The following is a 23,929-nucleotide window of genomic DNA, read 5'->3' on the forward strand; positions in this document are numbered from 1 at the left end:
GGTGGCCACACCCCTTGACCAATTAGAGGAGGATGTTACTTGCAATTGGTTGAAGGGACCGACCCGGAAGGGTGGATGCTCCGGGCAAGAGAGAAAGGGAAGCTTGGTGGCGGGAACTTTTTATTGGCAAGCGGCTGTAAGTGGTGAGTAGCCGTTCTGAGTTTGGGGTACTTTGGGGTCGGAGACTGGGGAGGCCGGAACAGGGGTTTATTAACCTCCTGGCGAGAGTGTGTGCTGTTTCTCCAGTTACGCTCTGTAAGGGCCAATCTTTTCTTTTCCTGCCCGAAGGCCCCGACGGCCCCGCAGGTCCCTAGCGGATCACTGCCTTTCACTTTGGCAGGGAAGAAACCAGGTTGAGTGGAACTCCGGAGGGCAAGTTCATTTTATCTCCAGCCCTTTCCATTCTAGAAGCTTGGTCGCCAAAGCCTTTTTATTGGCAGCCATCGTTTATTGGGAAACACCAGTGGGGACGCGTAAGCGTAAGGGAGGGTGTTAAATTTCCGTTGCTTCTACAGGCAGGTGGCAGGGAGCGGGGTAAAGTGTGTCTAATTTAATCTGCGGCACCTCGGTGGCATTTCCGTCAGCGTCGATGATTGGGTGTGAGGCTGTAAAATATTTCCTGTGGGTGCTGTCAAAAATTCAGAAACAACAGAAGTAAAACCAGTGAAGTAACGAAAGTGTGTTTGTTCAAACGCCGAAAAGAGATTGCGCTAACCGGGAGCACTCAAATCAAAACACGTTCTGAGACTCAAAGGTGTGTTGTTAAAGCAAGCGGCTTATACAGTGAGAAGGTAGTGGCTGCTTATTTTCACAGTGATTGTTTATAACATTAACGCTGTGTTAAATGATAGGGAATTGGTTAGTGATTCTTTCATATCAACCTTGGGAAGCTTGTAAATTTTACTTATAATTTCCAGAGGCGTAAATGAGAAACGACGCAGGTTAAGTTAGTTTTACAAAGTGAGCTAAGTTAAGCTTTGCTTGCATAACTAAACTGATGTTGTCTGCTCAGGTAGTTTTCAAGGCTAGACTTATTTCATTTGTGATTTTAACGGTGCCTAGCTGTACTTTTGACTGACACACTTGCTATAGTGCATTCATTTCTGAACATATTTTATGTTGATAAATCTTTTAGTATTAAATCACATCATTTGGGGAAGGAATTTCTTAGCAGTTTTTTGACACTATAATCAAAGAAATCATTTATTTTTTTTAAGTTTTTTTTTATTCAGTTATCTCCATTTCTCCCCCCACCCCACCCTCAATCCTGCCCTCCTTTGGCTTTGTCCATGGGTCCTTTATACGTGTCCCTTCATGACCCTTCCCCTCTTTCCCCCATTATTCACCTTCTCCCTCCCCTCTGGTTACTGTCAGTTTGTTCTTTATTTCAGTGTCTCTGGTTCTATTTTTCTCACTTGTTTGTTTTGTTGGTTAGGTTCCACTTACAGGTGAGCTCATATGGTATTTGTCTTTTACCACCTGTCTTATTTCACTTAGCATAATGCTCTCCAGGTCCGTCCATGCTGTTTGGAAGGGTAGGAGCTCCTTCTTTCTTTCTGCTGCGCAGTATTCCATCATTTAAAATAGTGGAGGGAAATGGTAATAGAATATATTCTTTCATAAGGATAGAGGTAGCCTCAGTTTTCAATCTCAGCAAATCTGAGCCTGCACCACATGCAAGGCACTTTGCTAGGCTCCCCGAGTACAAAGGGAGAAGTCTCAACCCCTGTCAGAAAACCTTGCAGCCTAGAGGAGAAGTATATCTCCACAAAGTGGTGAAGGGATGTTTACACAAATAAAGAATTAAAAGTCTTTGCTCTACTCCCCTACTTCAACATGTTGTATGCCATGGCTATTCCGAACTCCTTGGCAAGGCAAAGAAGACCCTGCCTATCTTTCCATCCTAGTGTTGGTTTCAGAATTCTGGTAGGAAGGGTGTAAGGTCAGTAGTCTGCTTCAGGAGTAGCTTCGTACTGAAGTTATCTTTGGAGAACATTCTAAGTTAGTTTTAGAACATGTTATTGCCCATATCAGTTTAGGGGTGGTGTTCCCGGACATTATGGGCAACCTAAAGTTCCTACCCTTAAGCCTCCACTTGCTCATATATGTACACTTATGTGTGAGTCATTTATAGGTATTTAGAGTTTAATACAAACCATGTGTTTTCCCTACTTCTGAGGTTTTCGGCATCTCTTCTTCCAACATTTACCCTCCCACCCCTATAGAATACAAAATCCTTTTTTTAAAGTTGAGTCTAAATTGTAATTCTTTAAGGCAAGTATTCAGTAAAATGTAAAATGATTAATTTGGGCATTTATGCTGATGGATTTTACTTAATATGGGACATTTGAATATATCCAACTTGCTATTTACAAGATAGGTTCTATCGAATTTTACAAGTAGGGAAAGAAGCTGGGAGGAACAAGGTGTGTAATTTTGCTAAAATTACACAGTAATTTAGTACTATAACTATTTAACCTCAAATCTTTCTCTTTTTTGTTACATCACTCTGTGGTGATTCTTGTTGTGTAATTTACATTGTACTTATTACATGTTTGTGTGACTTTAGACACTTATTTGAAAAATAGAGGATTTTCCATGAAAATTAGTGTGGTGAGAACCATTTAATCCTTACTTGAAAGGTCCTTATTTAAAATGCCATTTTCTAACATTTTTTTGGTGTTTCGTTGTGGCAGAATGTCACTGACTGAGCATAATCAGTAGTATTATTTAAAAAGTTATGATTTTTCTTTAATTTTTAGAAAGAAATTTGGATCTTCAATTCAGTTTTAGAATGGCATCTATTTCAGGTTAGTGCAAACGATTACATTTTGTTTTTCATTCTGTTCTATTTCTAATTGCATGTTCTTTGAGAAGAAAAATTGCTTTTCTCTGTACCTTTCTTTCACTTTTACTGTGAACCTTACATTGCTCTAAATAAAGACTTACTAAAAATAAATAAAATAAATGTAAAGTATATTCATTTAAAAATTCTGATTTTAGAAATGCTGTTTTTTTAAGATTTTTAAAAATCATGCTGAATATACATGACAAAGTTTACCAGTTTCACTATTCCTAAGTGTGCAGTTCAGTGGCATTAAGTGCCTTCACATCATTGTGCATCATCACCAATCTGCACCTCCAGATGTTTTCATCTTCCCAGGCTAAAACTCTGTACGCAAATTAAACAGTAACTTGGGATCACCCCCTTCCTCACAACCCCTGGTAACACTATTCTCCTTTCTGTCTTTGGGAATTTGACCGTTCTAGGTACTTCATTTAAATGGAATCATATAATATTTGTCTTTTGTGTCTAGTTTATTTCACTCAGCATAATGTCTTTGAGATTCATCCATTTTGTAACATGTATCTTTGTAAGGCTGGATAATATTCCATTGCATGTATATAACACCTTTTGTTTATCCATTTGTCTGTTGCTGGACTCTTGGGTTGTTGCACCTTTTGGCTAATTGTGCATAATGCTACTGTAAACATAGGTGTACACATATCTGAGTCCCTGCTTTCAATTATTTATGCATATACCTAGAAATGGAATTACTGGATCACATGTTGAATTTTTTGAGTAACTGCTGTGTATGTATTCCATAGTGTCTGCACCATTTTATATTCCCACCAGCTATGCATAAGGGTTCCGAGGAGAATGATATCTTTTTTGAATGAATTCTAGGAACCTAAAAATTGTAAAGTAGGAAATATAAATTAGTCCTAATCTTACTGCTCAAATACCATAACATTTCATTTTTTATTAAAATTTAAAAAATATTTTGTACATAACTTTGAAACATGATTAAAAACAGTGTAAATATAGAATATACTGTTTATTAATATACTGTTAATAAATTTATAAATATACTGTTAATAAATTCCATGTTCTAAATATTCTAACATGTGTGCTGTGTTTTGTTGTTTTGAAGTGACATTAAATAAATACTGTTATTTAATCTTTTTGTGTTGAACTTTTATACTGCTTTCATTTTTTTTAAAGATTTTATTTATTTATCTTCAGGGGGGAAGTGAAGGAAAGAGGGAGAGAAGTATCAATGTATGGTTGCCTCTCGTGAGTCCCCTGCTGGGAACTGGCCTGCAACCCAGGCATGTGCCCTGACTGGGAATCGAACCGCGGTTGTTTGGTTTGCAGGCCTGCGCTCAATCCACTGAGCTACACCAGTCAGTAAAGCTTCCATTTTTAAAACAAAAAAATACTGCCTTGAACATCTGTGAGTTGAAAGCTTTGTGTGCTTCTCTGATTATTTCCTTAAGATAACATTCCTATGAGTGGAGTTATTTGAAATGTTTTTAAAATATAAAAGAAAACCATTCATTGCACCTTTTCCAGGCAGATGCACTTGATATGTTAGTATATTGATATGTCTATCCATTGTTTGTTCCCATAAACTTGACCAGATTGGACTGTGCTTCTCAGGGAGATCCTGCTGTCTATTAAGAGGTGGATGGCTGGGGTGAGGAACTTTGACTGTGGTTATTTTTCAGTCTTCTGTATGGCTTAGTGAATGTGGCCTTTGCTACATAGTAGCTTTAATAATAGAGTGACAAGAATAGGTTTTTTTAAAACTTTAAAGAACTAGCACCTCCGTCCTGTGCCAACTTTACAATTTATTTAAACATAAACATGAAAAAATAGTGACATTGGTGCTTTGACTCATGACTCATTCTTACACTCAGAGAGTTTATAGTAACTGTTAAGAATTTAAATTGTATTAAATGTTAGCCCAAGTAGTCTTTCCTTAGAGATTAAAATGAGGGTTTAAGAGATGTTACTGAATGTCAACTCAGTTTAGTATGATCATTTTTGGATTGCATGTTATTTTACTTAATAAGACTTCAGTTTTATAAGTGGGGTATAACTTAAAATAACCATGAAATAGATAAATTTTATTTAATAGTAACTTCAAATAATTGCTTTCGTAATATGGTACCCCTTTCAAATCAATCTACCTTTTCTATTGTTCTACCCACTTGTTTAACTATATTTGAAATGCCTCTTTGAAGTTGCCTTCAGATAGCTTGTTGCTTTGGATCTGATCAAAATCACTTTCAATGTTAACTTCAGCTTGTGATATTGCTAGAAAGTGTGCTGTTTCTGGAGGTTGGCACCTCTCATGCATCACTGGAACACTGGAGTAAGCTTAGAAACGCTGTAAGCTTAGGAACACTGGAGTGCAGTCTCCACTCAGCTCAGTGTGCTTTTGACATTTAGGTGCCATAATAAGTCCTGTTCACTTGTAGCCTCTCTTCATAATGGCTTGTTGAAACCATACGCTTGACTTTTCAATCTCCTTTCATATAGTAAAGTTTTGTGTTACATATGCCAGCATTAGAAGTGATGTAAGTGAAGTAAGTTCGAACAAAAAAACATTAAAATACCCGACTTATTACAACTAGCTGTACTTTTAAATATTTTTAGGCAGCAGGATTTTGTCTAATATACCATAGGTTGACATTAATTAACACCACTATCAGGTAGGGTTGCATCAGAGAAGCGGAGACACTGTGAATGATATAAGGGGGTTACTATAAGTGTTAAACCTTATGTGGTTATGGGAAGTGGTTAAGCTCTTTATGTGTGTACATTCCCTGTGTGTCTGGCGCTGGGCCTGAAGTTGGCAGAACCAGCAGTCAGGAAAAGAAGACGTGGTAGGGAGTACAAAAATAGACTGCTACCTGTGAAGATGAACTCTTTCTTACTAGAATCTGTACTAGTCTCTCATTGCCTCAAATCTTCCGATTTCGATGATGCAGAAGACATGTCAAAGAACTGGTGTCCTTCACATGGAGCTGCACGAAACTGGCCGAGGGTTCAAAGAAGCTGAAAAAAGAACCAGCAGGAGCAGGAGGAGCACCTGTTTCCCCACAGATGTCTAGCAGCAGCTGGAGCTGTGGGCCCAGCTTGATCTGTGGGCCCAGCTACTGCTACATGCCTGGGAGGTCACTAGCCCACACCTTACACTGACCTTCTTAAATGTGGGAAATATGGCCACTGCTTCACTTCCACCTTCTAAATCTCTGGCAAACTTTTCCTTGCCCTAACCTAGAACTATGCAGGGAAGGAATTCTGGGAAGTGTAGTTCTAGCATAACTAAGTTATCACGGTACAAAGCCACCAGTCTTCACCCTTTGCCTACATGGTATCCATAGACTCTTCTTTTGATTTAATTATGTTTAACCTCCAAATAAGGAAACAGCAAAGTCATGCTTCTGCTTAGCATGTCACAGCTATCCCATGCACAACCAAATACACACTGATCACTCCAAAAAGGGCACAAATTCTACTCATCTTTCACCGATGTGAATTCCTTTTCTTGCTGAATCACATCCTCCATGATAATCCTCTTACTTTAATCCTGAGATAAGAAGTTAGCTACTATTAACACTTTGGTGGTTAGAATAGCAGAGGCAGAAAAAAAAAATCCCGCCAACAAAAATGAGAAACCCATAAATAAAAATTATATTTAAAAAAAAAAGAAACCTGTACGTGAACAAGAATTAAATAAAAATTATATTAAAAAAAACAAAAACAAAAAAAAAATGAGAAACCCAAACATGTATACACAAATATCAAAATAAGGAAGAAATTCTTATAGATTTTACAGTTCTTTTTTCTTACTGTCAATGTTGGGCAATTTCTGAGATGTTGTTTTCCTTTCTCCAATACACAATTGCCCTGATAAGTTTCTTTGGAGGAGACTAGTGGAAAGATTTACTACATAAATTTTTAGCTGCGTAGTAGTCTTTCCTCAAAGGGCCCCAACCTCCATGTTATTCAATGGACTTCGGGTCTGTACATTGGCCCATGTGTGGGAATTGGTTGAAGGATGATGACTCTGTTGTGGTGATTCAAATCAGACTAAGGTTTACCAGAATCAGGGCTTTATGTTCTCCCTGTACAATCAAATCATCTCTTTCCATCTCAGCAACATAGCGATCAACTAGCCATTGCCAAAGATCTCTGTGAGTCAGACTATTTTGATTACTGCTTCTGCTCTGTTGCCCAGTGTGGCAACCATGTCTACCTTTTCTTTGGTCATGAATTGCCACCATTTAGTTCCAGTATCGAACCCATCATTCTCATTGATTCAGGTAGTCTAGTGTAAAGGCAGTACTTCCCACTGTCATTCCTGACTGCAGAGAGCAGCCACCCCAGAGCTCTTCAGGGGTGCTGGGGTTCCCCTCATGAGTGCACTTTTCACAGCCCTAGTGAAGGGAGTGTCCTCCGGATCCTGCTGGGGCACAGCAGGAGAGTGGATAATCAGTTGACCTGATAATCCATCCACTCTGGGCCTGCAGGCTCCCCAAGCCCTTGGATCCCCTCCTGTGTCGTGCACTCAGGAAGTTCTAGCCCTTCGACTCCACTTGTATCTGCACTCGGAATCTGCACTTGTATCATTCCATCCCACGGTCTGATACTCCCCTTGGGGCCTAGTTTCTGGCAACCAACTAAGTAAATTATTAGAGCTACTCCTGAGCACCCTTTTAGCTCACTAAATCCAGAATTTGTTACTGAGTCCATACCCATAAATTTAGCTTCATTCAATATTATATTCCATCCACCCTGGTTTAGTACCCTTAGGATCTCTTCCCATGTATATTCCCAAGTTTCTGGTGATATATATATTGACAAATGCAGCTTGTTTGGTGTGTTTTGTGCCTTCTCATGGATCACGCTTTTTGTACCTCACCCTCTAGAACTTACCGTGTCTTAAGGCTCTGAGAGGTGTTGGGGGAAGATCCTTAGGAGGATTTGCAATCCCCTGTGAAAACTACCTGAGGAAGGACCACTATAGGTATGTCAGGCAGGAGGAGGCTGTTTCAGAAAGGGAATGAGGGGCAAAAGAGATCTGGCAGAATCTAGTGGCTCAAGGTTCCTGCTTTACTAGAACCTGCCCCAATGATCCCATCCCAATTGCAGAGTGTCACTTTTTCCTAATCAATGCCTTAACTATAATATGAGTCCCTGCAAAGTTGGGGATTCAATTTGCATTGTATTTCAGTCATCTGCAGCATGTAGGCTTAGGCTTTTAGTAATCCTCGCCTTGTAGCTACAGAAGGAAAATTTAGGACAGTCATAGCAACTTTGAGGTCCCTATCTTTACTCAGGTCCTGCATTTATGTCCCCAAATTCTTATTTCTAGATAATTAATGGTGCCCATAGGTTATAATTTAAATAATTTTGTCTACTGCATGCCCTGGAATACCATTGTTCTTTTATCACTGCAAACAAAGGTCATTAATATCTTTAATCAGATAGGAGACCCAATTCCCTGTGGTTTAGAAGCCATTCAGAGAACCCACCCTGAAGTTTCTGTTCATCTGGAACAGTGCTGGGTGTTGGTTAGGTTTCAATCTGATATAAGAAGTTTACCGTAGTTACTAGTCCCTACAGCACTGCAGGAGCTGGCTAAGCAGTAGGCTGGTCCTGAAGTCAGTTGTGCCAGCATTAGGGATGGGAAGATGGATGTGAAGTGTGGGCAGGTAATGATCTGCCGAAACCCACAAGGACCATGTGCAACTCGCCTGTTTCTCACTGGGACTCATGGTTTGTCATTGCCTACGAGACCCTGACTTCTAGGATGCTGGTGCCCTGTGGAAAAGCTGGTGTGCTTGTCACAGGAAGTTACACCTAAAGTTGGTCAATGAGTCAGAGAAGCTGTGGGCCAAGCCACTGCCCCAAGGAGATTCATCAGGGGCTGGAAGAACTGGCTTCCTCCCCATACCAACAAGGTGAGCCAGGAGATGCGCGATGACGTAAATGTGCTGCAGCAGCATTTGACCTCATGCCAGCCACCTGAGTGCAAATGTGCCTGCTGTTACCGCCACCTTCCAGATCTCACGCAGAGCTGACTTGTGTCCGGTCCTAACCCAGAACCGTACAGGGAAGGGAATTCTGGCAGCTGGTGCAATACAAAGTCACTGTAACGTCCTATTTTAAATCATAACCATGCAATTTTATCTCATGAAAAGGCTTTAAAAGTGGACACGGAATAATACAGGCAGATGCTTTGTGAAGCACCAAGGACTTCTTTACAGTTTCTACAGCTTCCATTTGTGTGATGTCCAAAAGCTTCTTTCTCAGTTTGTTATGATGATGTAGTGCCAGTTCCAATAGCGCATTCGATTCTTTTTTCCTTGTTGCATCATCTCATTCATAATCATCGAATCCTTATCATGCCATCATGTGAGTCCAAACGTGAGTGCTTTTGTGAAATAATAACTATAAGTTAGAGGATGACTTTTTGATAGCTTCCTTTTGCTTCAAAGTTGGGTCGCCTGACTTGATTTAGGAGATTGTTGGACCACTGCCCTACACCATAATTAAATAGATATTTACTAAATATGCTTCACTGTATACCAGTTACTGTGTCAAGAACCGTCAATATGTTATCTCACTTAATTCTTTAAAAGAGTGCTATGAAAACTAGGTATTATTCACATTTTATAGACAGGGAAATTGAGGCTCAGTGAAGTACCTTGCCTGAGGTCACTTAGAAGGTAAGAGAAGGACCTGAGATTTAAGTCATGTCTGTGTGAGTTCAAAGTAAATGTTGTTAAGCAGCCTGCAAAACTTTTATAAATTTATCTGTGATTTAGATAATGAAGGATATCTGAAAATCAGTAGGGAAATCTAAAATTGTAACTGACTATCTAGTCATTATATCCTTTTTCCTCCTTCCCAGCTCTAACCGAGGAGTTGGAGTCTGTGAACAGTGAGCTACATGCGGTAGACATTCAAATTCAGGAACTTCTGGAAAGGCAGCAAGAGCTTACTCAGAAAAAAAACATTCTAACAAACAGAATAAAGCATTGTTTGGAGGATTCTGATGCTGGGGGAAGCAATGAATGTGATTCTTCACCTGCCTCTTGGAGTAAAGAAGGTTTGCTCTTTTCTTTTTCTTCTTTGCCAGCTTTTTTCTTCTTGTTTTTTTAAACTGGAGTCACTGTGCCTGGGCCAGTACTTCCCAGTGAGCGTAGAGGTGAAACTGGCTATTCCTTGAGTGGCATGGGAAACTTATAGGCCTTTTATTGCCCATGTTCTGTGGTCTTAATTAAGCTTTTATTAGTCAGATTTTATTGTTTTTTTCCAAATATGGGTAATAATAGTAGTGTTAACAACATGAATCAATGCTTGGGAAAATAAGATACTTATTTTAATTAAATTTTCACTAGACAAAATTAAACAATTAAAAAACTCAAAGTTTTTGCCAAATTCTAGTTCATTTTCACACTCTTGTGAGCAAACCTTTTTTGACTTAAAATCCTGCCAAGCGTCGCATGCCAATTCATGATACACATGCCAAGCATCATGTGTATCATTAATTGTAGTGGAAGACAGAGAAAGACAAGTACCGCATGATGTCACTTATATGTGGAATCTAAAAACAAAACATACAAAACAGAAACAGACTCATAAACGCAGAGCACAAACTGCTGATGGTTGCCAGATGGAAGAGGGGTTGGGGCCTGGGTGGAAAAGGGGAAGGGGTGAGGAAGCGCAAATGGGCAGTTACAAAACAGCCACGGGGGTGTAACGTACAGCCTAGGGAATGTAGTCAATATGTTGCAATAACCATTTATGGGGCCAGGAGGGTACTAGACTTACAGGGATCGCTTTGTGAGTTATGCAAATGTCTCACCGTTATGCTGTACACTTGAAACTGATATAATATTGAATATCAACTGAAATTGAAAAATAAATAAATGTTGGTAAACAACCAAAAAAATAAACTAAACAAAGGAATACTATAACTCTGGAGAGAATTGCAGTGCTTTTGTGGGCCTAGTTTTCTAGGGATTCACTTCTAAACAAGATATTTACACCAAAAGTTCCAGGTAATTGTTAACTTTGTTCATAATGTTTGAGTTTTTATGATACTTTGAATTCTTGGTCAACATTCAGGTGGTTTTTCTAATATCTCATCAAACACCTTTTTTGTAGGTTAATTCTCTACTGGCAGATGCTTTGATTTTTTCTGATACACTATTTCTTAGGGTATATCATTAAATCAGTTTTGCTTTAGCTAAGTTAGTTCAACTAATCTCAAAATGTTATTATGAAAGTTAAATTGTCAGGAGTATTAGAAGTCTTATGTATATTTATCTGGTTATTACAAAAGCAGCCATGCACTGTGTCTCCTTTATAATTCTAAATGATCTAATATATTTAGCTTATTTTTCTTTTTCTAGATTTTCCATGGTCTGCTAAAGTTAAAGATGTTCTACAAAATGTCTTTAAACTGGAGAAGTTCAGACTGCTTCAGCTTGAAACTATTAATGTAACAATGTCTGGGAAGGACATATTTCTTGTTATGCCTACAGGAGGTGGGAAGAGCTTATGCTACCAGTTACCGGCACTGTGTTCAGATGGTATGTGTACATAAAAGTTGATTTTAAATTGAGAAAATGTTATTTCTGCTAATATATTTTTAAGTCTGTTAAAAAATAAATGTGTCTGCCCTCTTCCAGAGGTTATTTTGAGAAACAAATAGTAGAAATGTGAGGTCATGTTTTTAACAGTGAAGAATAGCTCTTTACAGCCGTCAACAATTTGTTATAAGAGAAGGGGGATATATCACCAGAACTTTATTTAGTTAATAAACTGTTCATTGATACCTGCTGAGAATACATTAACCTGGTGCGGTGACTAGATGAGTACCCATGTGACATTTTCATTTATACAGATCGCTGTGGTTTTTTGGGGGGAAATGTTTTGGAATAACTTTTCCCTAATGTAACTGGATAGTATTTGACTTGATTTATATTATTTTACTGAGATTACCAATACCGATTGTTAAAAATGATAGTTAATTAAAAATGTAAAATGATACTAGCTATATTTTTGTAGGACAGAATAAGGGAAGGTATTTTTGCTTTATCATATACTTGCTTATTTGGCTTGGGGTCATTGATTCATATCTTTCTCCTTTATTAATGATGGTAAGAAATAGATAGTGTATAGCTAAAATTGCATTGAAAATTAGTCTGAATTGATAGATGGTGCCCACAAGTTCTAGTAAAGGTCGAAACTTGTTCTAATGGTGGTATAAAATTTAAATTAGATTTTTCTCTCTTTCAGGTTTTACACTTGTGATTTGTCCATTGATCTCTCTTATGGAAGACCAATTAATGGTTTTAAAACAATTAGAAATTTCTGCTACCATGTTAAATGCTTCTAGTTCTAAGGTATGCGTCTGTGGCTTTTTTGTTTTTAACTGTTCAGTGCAGTAGGAACCTTAGCTACAATTAAGTTGCTTATAACATTTAAACTGATTACTATTTATATTAGGAGCCGAAAACTACTGCTTGTGGCCATTTCTAGCTCACTGCCTATTTTATAGGGTTCATGAGTGAAGATTGATTTTTATATTTTTAAATGGTTGAAAAATAAAATAATATACAATTTTGTGAAGTGTGGAAATTATGTGAAATTCACATTTCAGTGTGCATAAATAAAGTTTTATTGGTGAGCAGACCATGCTCACTGACTTGCAGAGTTGAGTACTTGTGATAGAGACCCTATGGTTCACAAAACGTAACATCTGGCACTTAACAGGAAATGCTTGCTGACGTGTTTTGTATTATCCACTATAAAATAGTAAGTAAGAGTTTTTAATTGTGCATTATAATGAAACTTAAAAAAATGAATTACCAACAAAATGCCCTACCCCTGTGGGATTTCTTCTGTTTGAGAATGGACGCTCTTAATTTCACCTATCGAATAAAGTATTTCTTACCTGTTCCTTTTTAAAAAGCATTTTATGGAAATTTTCAAAAGCATATAACAGTAGAGAATAGTATAAAAACTGCCGTGTACCCATTAACCACCTTTGATGTTTGTCAACAGATGGCTGACCTTGTTTCATCCATCCACCCTCTATTTCCCCAACTCCTCCTTCCTGGTTTGTTTATTTGAAACATCCCAGACATCATATTTCAGTTGTAACTTCTTCAGCATTTTAAATCAATTCCTCAAAATATCAAATAAAAGTACTCAGATATCTCTGTCTAATCAACTCTTTTTTAAAAATTATTAATGTTTTTGTTGTTGACACTATTACAGATGTTCCTTATTTTCCCCTCCTTTTCCTCCCTCCACCCAGTGGCCCCTCCTGTGCTCCAGGTCCCCCCACCTTCATGCTGTTGTCTGTGCCCATGGGCTAATTACATGCATATATGTTCTTTGGCTAATCTTTTCCAGTCCCCCCTCACCTTCTTCCCCTCTGAGATCTGTCAAATCTGAATTTTTTAAAAATCACAGTCCAGATAAGATTCACACGTTATGTTGTATTTGGTTGATATATCCACAGGTTCCCTTTATTTCTTGTGCAGATTATTTGTTGAAGGAACCAGGTTCTTCGTCCTCCAGTTTCTTACGTTCTGGATTTCCCTGACTGCATCCTTGTGATGTTGTTCAACTTGTTCCTTTTATTTAGATCTAAACACTTAACTGCATTTAGATTTGGGTTTTCTTTTTAATTGCATGAGTATACTTCCCGTGGCATTACTCAGCAGTTACATGATACCTGGCTATTTTTGTGTGCTGTCAAGCTTGACCAGTGGGTTCGGGTGATGTCTGCCTGCTCTGTAATGACCAATTTCTCTGTCAGTTTTTATCTAATGGTTCAGCAGCCACTGATGATTATTTCTCACCTTAGAGCTGCTGTTTAATTAGGGGTTACAAAATGATGCTTTATAATTACATCACTCTCAACTTTTCTATAAAGAGCTTTCTCCTTATTAACTTTTTGCAGCTTGAAAATTCTATTTTCTACCAGTTTTCAGAAAGAGTTGATTTCCAGCATCTCCAAAGGTAGTTAATAAAGTCTTTTACCCCAAATATAGACATATGTATCCATATATATGTATGTTTTTAACATATTTGATATATTTTAATCCATAGTTATTATTTTTTTTAATGCTGACATAGTCTCATTTTTGGGCAGTGAGAGTCTATTCAGTTGGCTCCCAAATCTTCTTCCTTCACCCCGTAGCTTGTCACTTCTTGCTTTCCTTTATAATACGTACTCCAGGCTCATTTTGCGTATTTCCTTCCAGACCTATCTCCAAGAAACATTGGCTCCTTTCATTTTTCCTATATGTTTCTGTTTTATTTAATTTTTTGTGTCAATGTAGCTACACTCTTATTAAACAGAATGAGTCTATGGAGAACATTGCCTTCTAGTACAGTTATTCCTTTAAACTGAAAAAAAGAGTGAAAAATATATGTGTGTGTGTAAATATAGAAAGTAGTTAGAAAGTTGCACATAATTACAGGTTCATGCCGTATCACTACTGCTTGAAAATTTAGGGAGAGAAAGGATGAATTGAGTTTCCTGGTTGTTGTCATTAGTAGTTCATAGGATATGAATACAACATTTTTTATTTTTAAACCTTGCTTCTCCACTTATGCTGCCAGAAAGTTCCAGGTGGTGTTTTCTGTTTGTTTTTGCATCTGCTCATTTCTGAAGAACGAGCTAGCTTTATGTTTGCTCTTCTAAGATTTCTGGGACACATAGGGTCACTTGAAATGTTTAATGTACTTTGGCTGTTTCTTAACAAAATTAGTATTTCAAAGAGTTAACAAACTGCTTTGTAGGATAATGCAAGCAGTTTTGATTTTCTCTTTCTATCAGATTCACCATTGTTTCCTACACTTCTTTTGGTCCTAATTAGGCGAGAAAGAAAAAGTGACATCTAATGTGCAAAATATTATACATAACTGTTAGCCAATAACTGTTACCTCCTAAGATTTATTTTTGTTATATATTATATATATAAATATATATTTCGTATTATAAAATTTTAATTCAGTGAATAAGATACTTTATAAAACCTAGAGAGATTATAAGTAGATTGATAGCATCATTAAAGGAGCTAATCAAGAATAAATTGGTTGGGCCTGTGAACCAGAGGATCATGGTTCAATTCCCAGTCAGGGCACATGCCTGGGTTGTAGGCCAGTTCCCAGCAGGGGACATACGAGAGGCAACCGTACATTGATATGTCTCTCCTTCTCTCCTTCCCTTCCTCTCTAAAGATAAAGAAATTTAAAAAATAATAAAATATTTTTAAACAAGAATAAATTGGGTTCAGAGATATGTAGTGACTACAAATAATAATGTTCAAATTAATAAAACACACCTTTATAACCATAGTTATTATACTTAGCCTACATTTTGGCATTTAATATGAACAGTTTAGAATTATGTCTTTATAGGATAAATGCTTGTTCTATACATTTCATATCATTCATGGAGTATCATGTCATTCATTTCTTGTTCTCTTTTTGTCAAAGGAGATTCTTTTACCAATAGTTTGGGTGTAAGTAAATAACTAAAGTTGCATTTACCCAGCTGCCACGAAGTTAGTGCTGAGACATGGTTTCAGTTTTAATGAACTAAGTATCTGCTGTTAAACAGTCTGGGGCTATTGCTTTTAAGTAATGAGCGTTTTTGTGTACCACTTAGTATTGCAGTCTGCTGGCTTAGTTCTACTATCATTGTGTCTGTTTTTCCTTCAACAGGAGCATGTGAAATGGGTTCATGCTGAAATGGTAAATAAAAACTCCAAGCTAAAGCTAATTTATGTGACTCCAGAGAAAATTGCTAAAAGCAAAATGTTTATGTCAAGACTAGAGAAAGCCTATGAGGCAAGGAGACTTACCCGAATAGCTGTGGATGAAGTTCACTGCTGCAGCCACTGGGGTCATGATTTCAGACCTGGTATGCATGTTGTGTCTGGAAAACGATGCTGGGGCTATCTTATTACTCAGCTTTACACGATGGAAAATTCCTGCTTCCGTTGAAATTGTCCTCTTAGGTAGTTATTACTCCTTTTCTCTTGCCTTAATATAAGGAGAGCCAAGAAGCAACATCTTTAATGTCTTTACTCCCTCTGAGGCAGTGTTTAGCCTAATAATTGCTTTTATCCTTTGAAACATACGTCTGTTAGCAAATATACTCTTCCACCTTTAGCCATAGGTTCTGACCTACAGGTTCTTCACATCCGCCGAGGACGTTGCATCTTCTTCAAATCGGTCTTCTTTGGTTGTCATTCTGAGTGTCCTTAGCATCCACTTCAGGACCTACACCCAGCTAACTCCTCAGTGGTCAAGTTCTGTGGGGTCAGGTTCTCAGGGGTCAAGAGATTTTAGTAACTCTTTTCTTTACTCCTCCAACCTAACCCTACAGTCATAGCCTGAAGCAGATTACTCAGACTTGTTCTATGGACAAAACTCTTTAAAACTCCTGCTCTATGATTTCAGCCTCTTTTCTGTCTGAACCTGGATTCACACTCATATAGACCCCTGGGTTCCTGAGTTCATTGTGTCACTCTTCCTCCTCCACGACCTACTCAGAGGTCACCAGGGACCCCACTCCTCACTGGCTCCAGCCAGTGGTCTCATCTTCTTTCCTCTTCCCACTTACCTTCAATAGTGTTTTATACTGTTCACCTCTCACTTTGCCACTTGCTTCTCCTTTGGTTACTATGATGTAATTCTTCTTATTTTGTACCTTTCCATTTTCACCTCCTTCATTCTTCTTCATTTGACACCTCCATACATATTAGTGTTCCCTTTGGTTCTGATCTGTCTTCACCTTTTCTTATACTTCCCCAGGGATAATCAGCTTCCCCAGGGAGTAAAGGCAGTTCTCTACCTTTGGGGATATTTGGGGCACAGGTATTTCTTAAATTTTTGATTTAAATATCTTAGGCAGTATATATACTGTCCTTTCTACTAAGAGCCCTGCTATCTTAACTAGACTACTAAGTTTTAACATACTGTTTTGGTTACTGTAGCTTTGTAGTATAGTTTGAAATCCAGAAGTGTGATACTTCCAGCTTTGTTCTTCTTCCCCAAGATTGCTTTAGCTATTTGGGGTCTTTTGCAGTTCCAAATAAATTTTAGGATTATTAGTTCTAAGTTTGTGAAAAATGCCATTGGTATTTTGATAAGGGGTTGCAATGACTCTGTAGATTGATTAAGGGAGTATTAACATTGTAACAATGCTACCCTAAGTAGTAGTGTTAAATCCTTCATGAGTACAGTATATATTTCTATTTATTTGTGTCTTGTTCAGTTTTTTTCATCAATGTTTTATAGTTTCAGTTGTATAGATTTTTCACTGCCTTGGATAAATATTTTCTAATTATTTTATTATTTTTATGCAGTTGTAAATGGAACTGCTCTTACTTTCTCTTTCTGATAGTTTGTTATTAATGTTTAGAAACACAACTGACTTTCGTATAGTGATTTTTGTATCCTGCGACTTTACTGAATTTATTAGTTTTGTAGGGTTTGGTTTTTTCTGTGTGGAATCATCAGGATTTTCTGTCTATACCAACATGTTATCTGTGAATGGTGACAGTTCTACTTCTTCTGGTCTAGTTTGTATGCCTTTTATTTGTTTTCCTTGCCTAAGTTCTCTGGCTAGGATTTCCAATACTATGTTGAACAACAGTGGAGAGAGTAGGCATCCCTGTCTTGTTCATGATCTTAGAGAAAAATCTTTCAGCTCTACCTGGGAGCCATAAAGGGCAACTAGTTAGTTCCCTGTCCAATGGTGTTGACAGTAGATCCAAACAGCACATTACCCTGAGATTTAGCCCTAGGGAACTGCCTGCTCTTATCTCAGCCTCCTAGGTAATTGCATGCCAGTGTGTCTGTAGTGTATATGCTGTTTCCTCTGCCTGCTGTTTTCCTCTTCCCTTTGTAAGGAACTTGGCTTATTCTTCAAGACCCAACTCAAATGTTAGCTGTTTGAAACCTTCACAACATTCCAAGTGGTTACTTTCTCCTCTGTAGTTTCATAGTCCTCTACCTTAGCATTTAGCAATTTCTTTTTCACTTTTCTCCAAGTAATTTAAGTACTTAAGGACAACTTATCTAGCAATATTTGTTATGGATGTGTATGATGACTGTGAGCCCAGAATAGTTTCTCTGAAATATGTTATATAAAAAGCAGTGCCCTGACCAAACTTTTTCTGGTCTGAACTTACGACCCTTGGATACTCCTGGTGATTGAAGGGTTTAGGCTGACAGTCTCTTTTCTCTCGTCCGTTATAATAAATTCAAATATGCTGTGGCTACTCCCACTACCTCTTAAGTCTCCTGTTCAGCCAGTGTAGACCGGTGCAGAGCTTCCTGGAAATGTTAGTAAATGAAGAGGTATTTACTCTCTTCAACTGGGAGTTCCATCTGTGGCCAAGGGCAGTGTTTTCGAAGAACCAGTGAAGAGTGCAATAAAGCCTGCCTATTCAAAAAGGTTGAGCTGCAACTGCAGACTTACTGAGATAGGGAGCTATGGAAATTAAATGACAGCAATCGTTGATTATTTCCATCATGTTAAAAGGCTTAATTTACCCTGTTCCTTAAAGTAGAGAAAGAGGGCCATTTCGTATTTTTTTTTTCCCAGATTATAAGGCACTTGGTATCTTGAAGCGGCAATTCCCAAACACAGCACTAATTGGGCTGACTGCGACAGCAACAAGTCATGTTTTGAAAGATGCTCAGAAAATATTGTGTGTTGAAAAGTGTTTTACTTTTACAGCTTCTTTTAATCGGCCCAATCTTTATTATGAGGTATGTAACTTCTGTGTCAACTTGTACCTTTTGTGAAGGGTTGTAGCAGAGAAGTTACCTTTTCACTGTGTTTATTTACATAAGTAACAGTTAACTCTGTTTAAAAACTTTAAAAACGGGAGGTAATTATAAGCAGATTCATTCATAAATGCTTGTTTCTGCTATCTCTTGTGTTGCATGTTTTTTGTTAGTTTCAAAAGAATACACTGCTTTGTTAAGTTTATGCACCTTCTTTCTTGTGAAAGGATGGAGAAAAAGTGGAGATCAACACCAAGGATCCTAATGACATCCCTATTGAAATTAATTATGAAATAATACAAAACTAATATGCCATTAAAGATTTGTTAATACCCCCTATTTAGATTATATTTGATAAGTAACTTTGAAAGTTTAATAACAGTTAAATAACCCAACAGTTGTTTTTCTTCCTTTTTAATCCTTTTAAGAATAGACTTAATATTTTTTCTGAGTTTTCATTGGATAGTTATTTATTGCCATGGCTTATGTTTTTATAAAAGTAGCACTAGAAAATAAAGGCTCCATCTTTATAAGCTAGTTACTGCCTCAGTGCCTTCTCATCTCTGGTAAATTCAAAAATAAGGATGAAAAAAGGCTGGGAAGTGGTGGGGTGAGTGAGATGAGGGAGTGAAAGAATAATAGAAGAAAACAGTGCTTATGAAAGAATGGCACCTTGAAAAGCTGTAAGTGACTACTTGGATGGTACTCATTAACTTACTTTTTAATAAGTTAGTTTTTCTTAGGTGCGGCAAAAACCCTCAAACACTGAAGATTTTATTGAAGATATTGTAAAGATCATTAATGGAAGATACAAAGGGCAATCAGGTAATAAAATAACCAACCGACTTTGAAGGCTGAGGGAGAACTTTCAAAAAGTAACTAATATTACACTAATATACTACTGATAGATGATTAGCACAAAAAATACTCATGCATGGCAGAAGATACTTGAACATGATATGGTAAAATGAATTTGGCAAACTTAGAAACTGGGTGTGGTGTTTGCTAGCTCAGATTATGAGTCTTAAAACTGATTTATTTTTTGCTTATTTATACTTAATTACTGTAATGAATAGATTGAATGGCATAATGTTAATTTTTAATAGCACATATTCAATAAGTATCCACCATGTATGAGAGACAGAAGGTTAAGCACTGATGTTGTAAAGGGATGTAAACGACACTCTATTGTAGTGGAAGGCACACTCCAGGAATAAGGAGAACACATTGAATGAGTTAAGTATGGATGGAGTTGAGAATACATGTGTTTCAAGCTTAATGAACAAGCAAGTGTTATGAAGCAAATGAGTCTGTGTAAAAGTAGTGTTTCAAAATTGTTCTATAGTTTTTTGGGAGATATGAATGGGTAACCCAGGTAAAAGGAGTTGCAGGGTCAAGTAATTTTGGAAAAGGCTGCAACTAGCTATATATCCCTCCTGGAGAGTCACAGGTATATCTGTTCTGACCAGCCCTGCACATAAAGAGAGAAGCTTGTTTAACTTGGTTCAATGTTCCCCAAACTCATGCATGTGAGACTTTTTTCACTGCACACTCGCTAACATCTTGTGGAGCTGTGGGCATCAGTTTGAGAAAGACCACACAGTGGGAGAGAAAGCTGGAGAGAGAAAAGAGGCAGTGGGTTCCAGCAGCTGTGGCGCAAGGCTCACTTCTGCTTTAGATCCACCTGGCAAGCAGATTGTGAATTATACGAAAAAGTCAATTGTGTTCAGAGCCTTGACATTTTTCATAAATTGTTCCTCCCCATGCATTGTATTAATCACTATCTTGAGTGTTAAAATTCTCTTCCAGGAATATTTTTTGGACACATATACATGTATAAAACAATTGGACATATTTTACTACAGGAATCATATACTGCTTTTCTCAGAAGGACTCCGAGCAAGTTACAGCTAGTTTACAGAAACTGGGAGTTCATGCAGGTGCATACCATGCCAACATGGAACCAGAAGATAAGACCAAGGTTCATAGAAGATGGTCAGCCAATGAAATTCAGGTTAAGTATCTGTCTTTAATAGAAATGTAGTTCACCTTTAAGAATATTTTAGCTTGACTTAATTAACATGTAAAATGTTGAAACATTTTAGGTAGTAGTAGCAACGGTTGCATTTGGTATGGGAATTGATAAGCCAGATGTGAGATTTGTTATTCATCATTCAATGAGTAAATCTATGGAAAATTACTACCAAGAGAGTGGCCGCGCAGGTACGTATAACTCAAATCCAGAAGCCATTTTTAAAAAAAGATTTTTCAGAAAGCATACTACAAGTGATATTGAATAATTCTATATTTCTCATCTTTATTGGCTACTATTTTTAAACAATTAAAGTCTTTTTCATGGTTTTATACTTAAATTGCCTATGGAAATATTTCACTGAGTTTCTGTTGGGGTGTTTTGAATTTTTTTTAAGGTTTTATTTATTTATTTCTAGAGAGAGGGAAAGGGATGGAGAGAAAGGAAAAGAAACATTAATGTGTGGTTTGCCTCTTGTGCACTCCTTACTGGGGACCTGGCCTGCAACCCAGGCATGTGCTGTGACTGGGAATGGAACTGGTGACCCATTGATTGCAGGCCGGCAGGCAGTCCTCCGAGCCACACCAGCCAGAGCTGAATTGTTTCTTATGTTTGCTAAAAAGATTTGATGTCCATCTTTGCCTCCTGAATTTTTAATTAGTGGTTTCAACTCTGTAACTTAAATAATTAGACTACTTATGGACATTAATAAACATTAATGTCCACATTTTTTATTTAATAAAGCTGATTACTAAGTCTTCTAGTCTTTTTTTTTAATTTGAGGGCAGTTGTTATAAATTAACTTTCACATTTCCATCTGAAAATTCTATTAGATAAGCTAGCTGATCTTACATATATTACTTTTGCTTGTTTTGAATTTTTAAAAACAACTCTTGCCATCTTAAGATCTTTCATACTATAGGTCGAGATGACACGAAAGCTGACTGTATTTTATATTATGGCTTTGGAGACATATTCAGGATCAGTTCAATGGTGGTGATGGAAAATGTGGGACAACAGAAACTCTATGAGATGGTGTCATACTGTCAGAACATAAGCAAGTAAGCCGCGTGCCTCTTCTTACCTGTTGTCAATTAAAGACAAACACAGTTTGAAAGTATATGATGTTACTCTGGGTACCTAATAAAGTCCATAAATACATCAGTACAACATCAAGTGTATATGTCAGAGCAGGTGAGGTGTCTGCAGGGTGAGGAACAGCACGTGAACCTGCAGGATCTGCCTTAATGCAAGAATAGATATTCTGTCTCAGAGATAATTCTCCAAAACTCTGTTTTACTGAAGGCTTTGATACATAGTGAATTCAAGTCTTTTTTCCCTGGCGCTTGTGTATAGCTTCATGCTTTAATAACTGGGTACAGATGTAGAAGGGGCACTTTGGGAGTTGAGCTCAGTAACACACACCAACCATCCTACCAGCTGATGGGTTGACGGTCAGGGTCAAGTTTCTTCTTAAGAAACACATTTAGATCTGTGTAGGGTGGATTTAGTTAGACCATATACCATAACTCCTTAATGGCTTTTCTGCCTTAGTCATCTTTGTGTTTTTATTGACCATTGTGTAAAAGGACTTGAAAATTTTGAAATAAGTGGTAACCAGACAGTGACAGAAAATGGCATTCCTTTCCTATAGATGCTACAATAATCTAGTTAAAGAAATGAGACAATGAAATTTTTCTTAGATTTTTTCCCAGTGAGCCCCCATGAAGCATATTATGGCGGTTAGACTCAAACAGGTGCTATCAAATACAAGAAACTGCTACCAGGAAGATTTTTTTTTCAAATAGTAAAATATTGAATCTCAGACAACTTCTTAATAGCTGTGTTTATCAAGTACATACAGAAAAAATTATGTGGTGGGCAGACAGTGGTCCCCAAAGATATTCACATCCAAATCCCTGAAACCTTGACCATATTACCTTACGTGGCAAAAGGGGATTAAGGTTTCAAATGATGTTAAGTTTGCTAATCAGCTGACCTTAGAATGGGGAGATTAGCTTGGATTATTTGGGTGGGCCCGAATAATCACAAGGGTCCTTAAATGTGGAAGGAGGCAGAAGAGGGTAGTTCTCAGGGTGATGTAATGTGAGACTCAACTGACTGTGCTTGATTTTAAAGATGAAGGAAAGGGGACCATGAACCGAGGAACGCAGGCAGTCTCTAGAAACTGGAAAAGGCAAGGAAACAGCTTTATCCCCTAGAGCCTCCAAAAATCACAGTCCTGCTGACATCTTGATTTTAACCCAGTGAGACCCATGCCAGACTTCTAGCCTGTAGAAATGTAACGTAGTAAATTAGTGTCCTGGTAAGCCACTGTGTTGGTGGTAATATGGTAGCAACAGGAAACTAATACATTACATAATCTTGTATTTTTAAATAGGGATTCTAAAAGCTTGATCAAATCACTTAATTTGTATCCATGTTGGCAGGTGTCGCCGGGTTTTGATAGCTCAACATTTTGATGAAGTGTGGAACTCAGAAGCATGTAACAAAATGTGCGACAACTGCTGTAAAGACATTTGTGAGTTCATTGATTTTTAAACCTGTGGGCTAACACATGGGTAGGGTTCCATGAGGACAGGATTATTTGACCCCGAGTCAAATCCTTAAGACTTAAAAGATCAAACAAGGTGTGAATAGAATTTTCTATATTTAAAAGTAACAACACGGTTTTGAGAGAAAGGCAAATAAAAGGAAGAGCCGTGCACGCGCACGCGCGTGTGTGTGTGTGCATATTTTATGTTGCTATTACTGAGGACATGTGAAATTTTTAAGAAATGAAGGAAAACATTTAAATCGTCTGAATACAAATGCTATTTATGTAAAAGGCTTACTGTGTGATAATCTCTAATAGTTTGTAGTAACCAATTAGGAAAATAAATTTTGTGCAAAATAGAGATTATAGTGAATCCTTTTTGATGCAGATATGGCGAACTACTCATAAGACACTACCTACCAGTGATTTAGAATTGTATTTTCACTTGATTTCATCCCGTATCTGTGAGTTGCAATTGAAGAGCTGGACTAACCAGTTCCTCTATGAATTCTGATGCCTGGGTGGCAGAAGGTCACCACAATCTTAACTGTGCAGCTAGAGAAAATTACTCATTGATGCGTTAATTAGACTGTTTTGCTGACCAGATTAACAAGAGCCTGATATATAAAGTGCTAGTATCAATTAATAACTGGGGATATCTGTCCAGGACATCCTTGTCCTAAATCAAGAGTAGCTGCGAAGCCGT

At 37.6% G+C, this 23,929-nt stretch overlaps 1 protein-coding gene across 1 annotated transcript in view; it reads left to right on the plus strand.

The window, feature by feature from the left end:
* Nucleotides 1-33: 33 nt before the first annotated feature.
* The window catches only part of RECQL (RecQ like helicase), a 26,890-nt gene continuing 2,994 nt past the window's right edge, over nucleotides 34-23,929 (plus strand). The window contains 12 exon segments of the mRNA XM_037033930.1: nucleotides 34-143; nucleotides 2,763-2,810; nucleotides 9,714-9,911; nucleotides 11,221-11,400; nucleotides 12,110-12,216; nucleotides 15,557-15,755; nucleotides 18,450-18,616; nucleotides 19,378-19,459; nucleotides 20,500-20,648; nucleotides 20,740-20,857; nucleotides 21,589-21,727; nucleotides 23,117-23,208. Coding sequence (XP_036889825.1) covers nucleotides 2,795-2,810; nucleotides 9,714-9,911; nucleotides 11,221-11,400; nucleotides 12,110-12,216; nucleotides 15,557-15,755; nucleotides 18,450-18,616; nucleotides 19,378-19,459; nucleotides 20,500-20,648; nucleotides 20,740-20,857; nucleotides 21,589-21,727; nucleotides 23,117-23,208 — 1,447 coding nt within the window. The 5' untranslated portion in view covers nucleotides 34-143; nucleotides 2,763-2,794.

The sequence above is a fragment of the Sturnira hondurensis genome, unplaced genomic scaffold, assembly GCF_014824575.4.
Source record: "Sturnira hondurensis isolate 20B ecotype Veracruz unplaced genomic scaffold, ASM1482457v3 Scaffold0021795, whole genome shotgun sequence".
Taxonomy (NCBI): Eukaryota; Metazoa; Chordata; class Mammalia; order Chiroptera; family Phyllostomidae; genus Sturnira; species Sturnira hondurensis.